The sequence below is a fragment of the Lygodium microphyllum genome, chromosome 1 (assembly GCF_053477565.2).
Source record: "Lygodium microphyllum isolate KBCC chromosome 1, Lygodium_microphyllum_v1.1.10, whole genome shotgun sequence".
Classification (NCBI taxonomy): Eukaryota; Viridiplantae; Streptophyta; class Polypodiopsida; order Schizaeales; family Lygodiaceae; genus Lygodium; species Lygodium microphyllum.
This window is the reverse complement of record NC_141135.1, coordinates 45,854,698-45,864,575: the sequence shown is the minus strand read 5'-3', so window position 1 is coordinate 45,864,575 and position 9,878 is coordinate 45,854,698. Positions and strand designations below refer to the sequence as shown.

At 39.0% G+C, this 9,878-nt stretch overlaps 1 protein-coding gene across 1 annotated transcript; it reads right to left on the bottom strand.

Annotated features, from left to right (window-relative positions):
* Nucleotides 1–3,094: 3,094 nt before the first annotated feature.
* On the bottom strand, nt 3,095–5,153 carry LOC148041065 (protein PHOSPHATE-INDUCED 1-like). The gene has a single exon (XM_087687407.1). It carries the CDS (start codon nt 4,632–4,634, stop codon nt 3,510–3,512), a length of 1,125 nt encoding a protein of 374 aa, XP_087543533.1. The 5' UTR covers nt 4,635–5,153; the 3' UTR covers nt 3,095–3,509.
* Between the last annotated feature and the right edge of the window lie 4,725 nt (nt 5,154–9,878).

The window sequence follows — 9,878 nt, the reverse complement described above, 5'->3', positions numbered from 1 at the left end:
ATCATTTCCTTGGGGACTAATTTGGTGAGGATTATATTATCTCTTGGAATGTTTTGTAAAAAGAGAGGACTATGTTGTGTATGCGCTTTATGTTGAAATGGCACATCTTGGGTCTAATTCTTAGGGTGTACGAGAGCCGTAATTATATTGCGTATGTACTTTATGTTGAAACCACACATCTTAGGGCTAATCCCTAGGGTGTAGGAGAGCCATAGTGGAGCCACAGTGATAAGCTTGGGGTGCTTCCTTTATTTGTGTTATAAGCTACCAGGCATTGATGTGTTTGGGTACTCCTTCTTTGAGTTGGGAAAGGCATCACATTGGACCACAATCTAGTGATAGTATCTACTACAAGCACATTCTTTCAATAAATCAGCTCATAGTGTCTATACGCTCTTGTCCGTGAGGCCATGGGATTGTTTTAGTGAATATAGGAGGCCTGACTAGAGCCCTAGAGCTAGTGTCGAACCCATTTTTGGTCTTGATATAAGCTTGGTTCTATATTTTCTCTTTGCTTCTTCTTTCACTTATCTAGTTCATCAATGGGATTGGGATTCCCATGGCATTTGGGAGGTTATCTTCAATCCCAATTGCTTCCTCACCACTAATGATATGAGATATATGGTCGACAATAAAGTGTTGTTTTCCTTTATATATAAACACAAGATAGTTGAACTCTAGCATAAGTAGAAGCTATCTATCAATATGCAACATGTAGCATAGGGCTTATTGACCAAATAAAGAAATGCTTAATGGTCTACAAATAGTGTGAACAAGGTAGCCAAAAAGTAGCAGCAAAACTTCTCGATGACTTATATCACCATTGCTAATCCTTATGGCCAATCTATCATTAAATAGTTCATCTCTAGTTCTATCTAGAAAAACTCAAAGGAAAGTCCATATTATGATCACCGGGCACCATACAACTCTAATTTCAATTTTGGGAGCATGTATATGCATAGGGAAGGTTATCATCCAATCCAAGGCTTGCAAAATTGGTGAGATCATTAGAGCCTTCTTCAATAGTTCAAACAAAGCCTGCCAGTAATTTATTTCCAAATAACCAATAGCTTGTAGAGTGGTTGAGTTATTAAAGTGTAGTTCAACATGAAGCAACAATAGTATTCAGTATGTCCAAGGAAACACTATATGTCCTTGTGATTAGTGGGTGGTGGGAGATCCATTATTATTGTAATCTTAGCAATGTCCATTGCAATGCCATTGCTAGTTACTACATGGCCCAAAATGGTACCGTGTTTAATCTAGAATTGACATTCCAAGGGATTCAATGAGACTTGATACTATCGATACCTTTCAAAGACCAATCAAAGTTTCTCAAGATTCTCCTCCCAATTGGAGTGGACACAAAGATTGCTAACAAACACCTCAAGCCGTCATCCCAACATATTTTTGAAAATATTGCACATGAGACATTGGAAAGTGGCTAGTGCATTGGTCAAGCCAAACAACATAATAATGTAGATAAACACTTCCACTTCAATGGCAAAGGTGGTCTTATGCTAATTATCTAGGTAAACTTGCACCTTATTATAGCCAAAAAGCCCATCCAAGAAGTTATAAGGTTCTATGTCTACTACTTTCTCAATCATATGATCTATGAAATAGTAGTGGGTAATACTCTAGTTCCATTGTAGCATTGAACTTTTTGTAGTTATACTCAAACCTTAACCATTTTTCTTAAGTATCATGACAATGGATGACCCCAATCTATATGCTCAATCTTATAAATGAGTCTTAATTTGTGCAATTTTTCTAACTATTCTCGAATGCCATGCGTGTAGCAATGATTCATAGGGTAGATTCTTGGCATCGAGTTTCAGAAGGATTGTGTGTATTACACTTGGGTTGGTATGCCTTTGAGGCGTTAGTTTTAGGTAAACAAATCGTGATACTCTTTGAGTAGATTAATAAGATAACTTGCATCTTCTCCACTAAGATCGTCAATGACATATAGTGGTTTAGCAAGATTTGCCACCTTTACCTTCTTTTCGGATAGAACTTGATTCCTAGTAATAAGGGAATTTGATGAGAGACTAAGGGTTCATCAACTCGGCCCCTCTTTGCATCAAGCAAAACAATAACTTAATCACCTTTTTTGTACTTTTTAAACTTTTGGCAAGATCTTTTGGATCTTTCATACTTAGCTCCTAACTCATTATCCAATATGATATTTCTAAGGTGCTTACACTTGAGATTGATTGGGAGTTTTGCCTTAGCCTTGCCAAACTTGGTTAATGGTGGAATTTTAGGATTTGAGTCATTGTTCCCATCAAAGTCTGTGAGCTAGTATTTTCCATCGGTGGAGTGTCAAAGGCTATGTCATTTTTCATTATCAACCATGAGCAATTATGAGATGGAAATCAAATCAATTGGTTGATATCCTATTCATTCATATCTAGTATGTTTAACTACTCCAAGCATTGCAACTCTGATTTGAGCCTAACTATACCCACATCAATAAGAAAACCTTTAGTCTGTGAGGGCTTGGGATCTTTTGAGATTTGCTCCATTGTTTAGCTATTGGTATGGCTGTGAATGGAGTTGATATTATTGTTGCCGTTGCTTTTGTCGTCCATAGGTTCTTCTACCTCAAGTTTAATTCCTTTCTCAATGTCTACGCCGTGCTCTCACAATTAGGGAGACGAAGAGATCGATGTGGTAAGCAAATAATCATTGGTATATCAACATGTATTTCGATGTGTATTCCAATGTATATTCTATATTCATATTCCAATGAGCATTTTGACACGCATATCAATGGAAGAACCTCATATTTTAAAACAATTTTGCTTGTAATTTCATTGAGGATTTCGTTAGTATACCCTTCTTATTTGTTACAATGGCAATCAAATGATTATGCAACAAGTTGTCCATGACTTTTTTCTATTGAAGTGCTTGCTAACCTAATAACATTTGGAATGGAATGACAACATCATGACCCGCTTTTTGTAAATGATCTCCTACCTTGTTAACACAGAATTTCAAGTGTTATAGTTAACATGGTTAAGTGGCTTCAAAACTTGCGAATTTCATGGTTGGATCCACAACACTTTGTCTTAGAAAAGTAGTGTGATCTTGTTCTTTTATGTTTTGCAACAAAAGGACGTACAACGATGTGCTGAATTGCACTGTCCAATTTGGGGTGTTACATAGAAAAGTACACACAATGATAACTTTACTTGGTATACAATTTGCATCAATGTAGGAATGGTAGTTAGTACGTTGTTAAGGGAGATTGTGAGACTAGAGTTCTTGGAGCTAGCGTTACTGTGAGACTCTGTTCAGTATCAATATCGATGGAGGCGAGACGTAAGGTGCAATATAGATATGAGAATACGAGATGGGGGGGTTTTGAGGGCTGATGACTTGAGGGGTAGGTGCAGCGAGAGAGAGAGAGGGAGAGAAAGCGACAGCGCGTTCTAAGTGTATTAAGGTTTTTGCCCTCTACGTGGATGGAGAGACGGAGAGAGGGCTTCTCTTCAGAATAATTAGATCAACGTCTCACATGACTTAGTGACAGGGTTCCAGGTGGCTGGGAGGAGGAACATGCGGCCGTTCACGCCGTGGGCGTTGTAACTGGCGCCGGAGGCCTCGTCCACGAGCACAGTGCCGGGGTAGCCCGGGTAGTGGCCAAAACCGAACATGCCTGGGCACGCAGTCACGGCCTCCAGGGGCCAATTCTCATCCCCGATGAAGTAACCCGTATTGAAAGGATTGGTGACGGTCCCCGCCAGCAGGGTGGCAATATTCATAATCATTCCCTCCAGGCCCACGTCGCCGCTGGGCGGGACCAATGGCTTCGCGCCGCGTGGCCCGAATCGTGGGATGGCGAAGGGCCAGGCGCACAGGCCCGGCTGCTGGGCCGCCGGGTTGCCCACCCATATGAACGGCGCCTGCCCGCCGTAGCCGGCGACACCGCTGATAGTGCTGTGGTAGCCGCAAGTGCTGACGCAGAAACCCTCCACCAGGACGTCCTGGGCCGTCAGCAGCAGGTAGATGCAGTGCGGGCTGGGGACCGGCACCTGCCGGTCGTCGATGGCCTCCCGCACCAGCGCCGACACGTCGGCCTTCGTGAGGCGCCGGCCCTTGCTGTAGCCCGGTTCGCCGCAGACGGTTCCCACACTGACCTGCGTTGGCACGCCCTGATTGGCCGAGTCCTTGAAGTAGCTGGCGCGCTGCCACCACATGGACACTGACGGCGCCCCCGGAACCCCCGCCGTACTCCCGAGCGACGTGATGAAGTCCGCCACCGCCACCTTGTGGCCCGCCGGGAATCTCCCGTACCAGATCACGTGCACCGTTAGCGCCGCCGGCCCCACCATCAGGGGCCCGTCGTGGTACGGTAGATCTAGCGGCAGTGGTTGCGCCACTCCCGATAGCCGCGCCGTCTTTGCAGGAGTACTGACGTTATTATACAGTGACCGTGGTGCCGGCCTGATCACTGTCTTTGCCGGAACATTATGTTGCAGAAGAAGCTGCTGCATTAGAGGGTGCCGGTGCCCTAACGAGGAGCTCGTCGACAGGCCCATCATGCAGCTCACACCGCACGAGAGAATTAGACCCATCATCACTAACACCGGCCACCATCTTAACGACGCCTTCATCAACCCCATGCTTTCCTGCAAGATGATGCTGATTCCGTCGTCGACTGAGAGACCAGTCCCCTTCACTAAATTACAGGAATTCTTGTAGAAAATGACTCTTAGGATGACGCTTAGATCCTCCCTTCACTTGATCGGGAATGGCTCTTCCTCCACCCCAATTGACAGAAAAGGACAGAGAAGTCCTTTCAAGCTTGCTCTTAGGCCACTCCACTTGAATAGCAAATGACTCTTACATCCCTCCCGCGATAGCAAATGGCCCGTACGCACTACACCCTTAGATCTCTCTCTCCACTCGATAAGAAGTGACTCTTAGATGAGTCGAATTGCTCACTTCCAATCACTCCACTTGATAGGAAATGACTCTTGGACTCTTAGATAGATCGAATCGATCACTCCACTTGATGGGAAAGGACTCTTAGGATCTCTCTTTCAATGAATAGACCCTTTGAAGTTCCATCCCTTAGAGATTCAAAAAGCTCAGGGCCTTCTCCTCTCCTTGATAAGAAGTGATATTTGTGACTATCTAATGCCTATACACCACTCTTTCGAGCTCCTGGGACTCCTAAACTCCTTATATGATAAAGGCTCCTTCTATCCTAGCTCCCATGATATAATTATCAATGTGACTACTTCAAAAAGTGTGTGCCTTGTTTGAAATTCATCCTCAACCTAACAAGCTCATGAATGTGACTTGCTAAGGTATAACTTATAAAGATACATAAGCCCATAAAGTTTCTTGGAGGAAAATATGGAAGTCGTCACACTTTTTTAATTTTCCTATAAGGAAATATTACCTTGGAAGAAGATGTGGAAGTAGTTATACTTACAAAGGCTACTTTGAAGGACATGAAAAGAAATCTTATTATGTGTCTTTTTGAGAGTTTTATAAAAGTAAAACACTATTTCCTAGACTTATGCTTGCCAACCAATCCATAAGCATATGAAACATCACAAGCAAACACACTCCTCGAACATGATATGTTGACTTGGTAAGTATCATGGTAAAGCCTATTGGTTTCAATCATAAACTATTCAAATAAATAAAGAGAATGATTTAAGCCTACACCCAAAAAGCTTATTATTATGTTAGTAGAACATTGTTACTCCTTACAAGCACATAGCAAAGTTTGTAATCTTACACATAGTTAGAGCAAAAATGACAAGAAACACACGAAAGATGCATAGAAAGCTGCCAACTTGAAGCGATTTGTTTAAGACATAAAGGCACTCAAACTACACTTAAAAGGCATGGCACCCTTATAGATTTAACTATAATGTCGGCATTCTAAGCTTTATTTCTCCGCATCTTTTGCTAATTGAATGTCTTGTATAATGCCTACATCACTTACTAAGCTCAAATGTCTTGTTTTATGGTAACATAGATCTCTTTTTATGCAGGCAAATCATGTGAAAATCATCCTTCACCATTGGGATCCTAAACTATGATTTTTTGCTAGCTTCATGATCACGCCTAGTATTTTGAGATGCTGAGTGTGCATATCAAGGTGAAGCACAATAATACATCATTCATCCACCCCAAATCCCATGATGAGACAAGAAAAAGAGTGCAAATTCCTTATTTGAAAGCTGTAATACTCGTGAACTTAGCTAAGCATGCACGAGATTCAAATTTGACCGGTTCAACTTTTCATTAGGTACTATTGGATTTTATGAATACATTGTGTTTCTCTTCATGCAAAGTAAAGTAATATCAATACATATAACACTACTTTATAGTCACTCATCTCTATGATACAAGTGTCATTACATACAATGCCATATTTATGATCATTTCTCGAATGCAACCTTCTAAGAATATGTTTGTCATCATCGCTCAATCATGTAAAGCAAAAGTACACTTGACCGTATTGCTAATAGTATATCTATCAAAAATTCTAGATAGAGTGCACCCAACGATATTTTATCCACTTTCATGAAGTTTAGAAATGGGAGGTTTCACATTTGCTTTTACACAGTAACAAAAAAAGTGTTCAAATCCTTTTGCCTAGCTAGAGAAAGTTAAGAAATAGAGAGAGTATGAACACATAAACAATTTTGGCATTTCTAGAGAAAGGGAAATTTGCAACAAACCTTCTAAATGCAACTCAAATTAAGTACATATTGCAATATCTTGTAAGTAATTTTAAGTACTCCATAAAGGTCAATGAAGACTATATTAAACATAGTTCACATGGAACTATTTCCAAGTTCTTTTTATTCATTTTCTCTTTTATGTGGAAGATACACTATTGAGTACTAGCTATGTGTATCAAGTTAACGATGTGTTTGGGGGCTATCACATACCTATCTTTCGCAAGATCTATATCAGAGAAAGAGTGGTGATCCATCAAAACTACAATGCACATACCAATGCATATACTAACATAATTTAGAACTAAATTTTGGCATAAATATCATTGCTCATACTTCCTAAACTAAAACTTATCGTACTTTTCTCATTCGGCACACAACTTGTCTCAAGTATGGATATATACTTGCATGACTGATTCTTCTTTCTTTTTTTCCATTTTCTTTTCCTTTCCTTAACTTGACATGGGGTTTTCATACATGTATGGTTTCATCTTAACATATCATCCTAAATCCAAGCTTTTGCAAATTTTCCATCAATGATTGTGCAGTGAATATTGAGAGCATTGTTGAAGCTCTTGGATCTATTGAAGTATAGGTTGATTATGATAATATAATAGTTGCATATTTGGATGGTTTGGATAAGGAGGATAATCAATTCCAAATCTCCATCAACACAAGAGACACCATCCCTAATTTTGTAAATATAACATCTATGTTAATATTAGAAGAGAAAAACTTGAGTCTTTCTACATCCTTGTCACAAAATAAGAGCAATTTAGAAATGTTATGTACTCTAACACAAGTAGAGGTAGAGGCCACATTGCTTACTATTATGGGAAAAACAAAGGGCAATCTCATGACTCACAAGAGCTGTCACATATAAGTGGTAGACACCAGTCTTCTCAAAGCATGGAAAGCCATAGAGGAGGTGGCAGATAAAACACATGTTATGATAATAGGAAATGTTATAATTGTGATCTGAAAGGACATATTACATATGAATATCCAAAAAATGGAAAAAGTGAAAATAATAGAAATGAAATAAGGTAGTATAATAATTGTACATCTACAAATAATTAGGTTGATAATGAGAAGCTATTTTTTACATATCATATGATGAATGCAATAAATACAAATTATCAGTGGAAGTGAGGAATGATGTATGGTATATGGATTTAGATACTTGTAACCATATGACATCTCATGGAGAATGGTTTAGAAGAAATTAAAAATCTTGAAATACTTAGTTTTGTGAAAACATGTGATAGTACCAGATCTCCTATTGCTCATGTTGAGAGTGTTTCATTATCTATATAGGATCAAAAAGTTAGTATGTGGTTGATGTACTTCGTGTGTCTAATATTACAAAGAATTTGGGAGAATGGTTGAGAATGGTTGAGCAAGGATTGCAAGTCAATTTCAATTAGGATGGTTGTTGTGTAGATGATTTCAAAAATGGATGTAAATTGGTTGCAAAAGTAAGCATGTGGGAAGAATATTTATCTTGGATGTAAATGTATTCGAGCTAAAAGTTTTTATGTTTGCACAAGGTGCAAAATTTGTGGCTGATATTGACATTTAGCATAAATGTATTGGCCATGTAAACGTGCAATAGTTGAAGAATATGCAGTCCTATAAGATTGTGTCAAGCTTGCCTAAGTTCAATATGATTGATGTCTAAAAATTTTCTAAAGCATGCCAAGTTGGAAAATAGATAAGGCATGTATTCCCTCATGATAAATATGTAAATAGTCATTTACTTGATGTTGTATATTAATATATGTGGGGTTCTACAAATATTGCATCAATGTCTTGACCTAAGTATTATGTAACCTTTATTGGTAATTATACCAAGAAAAGTGAGGTTCTCTCTCACTTTCAAGATTTTAAAAATCTAGTTGAGAAACAAGCATGCATGTAGATTAAGTATCTGAGATCAAATAGAGAGGCAGAGTAGCTCTTTAATGAATTGAGTAGTTTTTTGAACAACATGGAATTTGGAGGTAATTCACATGCAACTATACTCCACAATAAAATGGTGTTGCTAAAAGAAAAAATTAGGCTCATTGCAAATACTATGCCAACCTTGATGGGGCTAAAAAGGACATTCCTCATTTTTATTGGCTTGAAGCCATCACTACCGTTGTATGTATGATGAATAGGACTCCCACTAGTGCAATACATGTTATGACATGAGAGGAGAAGTTTACTAGTAAGAAACCAAATATATGAGTGACCAGAGATGTGATATTTAATGAGATGAGCAGTTGATATGCTACTAAGAAACAAATTATCATAGATTATGTAAAATAAAAAGTGGTTGTAGAAAATGTGGTTCCATATCATAGAGATCGAATAGGTGAGAAGAGTCCTCTTTCAGTAGGTCTATTGAGAGACCATGAAGTGGCAGGTTACATGCAAATAGCACTCCTCTTCTAGTAGGTCTAGTGAGAGACCATGGAGTACAGGTTGTATGCAAATAGCACTCCTAGAAGTGTAGGAAAAAAATCACAAAAAGAAAAAGAAAAAGTGGTTGAGCCACTTGGTATGTGAGATGTTTCTATAGGCTATTCACATGTAGATGGTGAGTCTGATGGCTCAAATTAGTCTATAATGGATGAGAAGTTTGGTATTCTAATTGTTTGTATACCTGGTGTAAAGGGATTTAAAGTACTTCATAAGTACATAAGTCAATGAGTGTAAGATATCATGTGAATAGGTCGACATATGCTAGTTATATTGCTCACCATTATGTGTACATGGAAAATGTAATAAAATCAGTTGTTGAGACCAACTGTTTCAAGGAAGTCATGTGTATTGGGAGAAAGCTACGGATGAAGAAATATTTCCATTGGAGTGGGGGGAGGAATTGAAAGCTTGGCTAAATGACTTTTAATTCATGGATGGTCTTTTGCTATTAGAACTTAATAGTATTAGTTTGTTGTAACTCGCCTACACAAGTATCAAGTTTAGTGGCTAGACCAAGCATCTCGAAAAGAGCATGATCCTGTTCTATGGTAAGGATAATATCAATGGCTTGAGATGTAGCTAATTTGGATTTCAAATCGTGAATGGTAGCTCTCTGTGAATCCAAGATAGTATTAGCCTCTGCCATCTATGTATGAATGTCAATGAGGATAACCTTCTCAAAAGCCAAGTCCT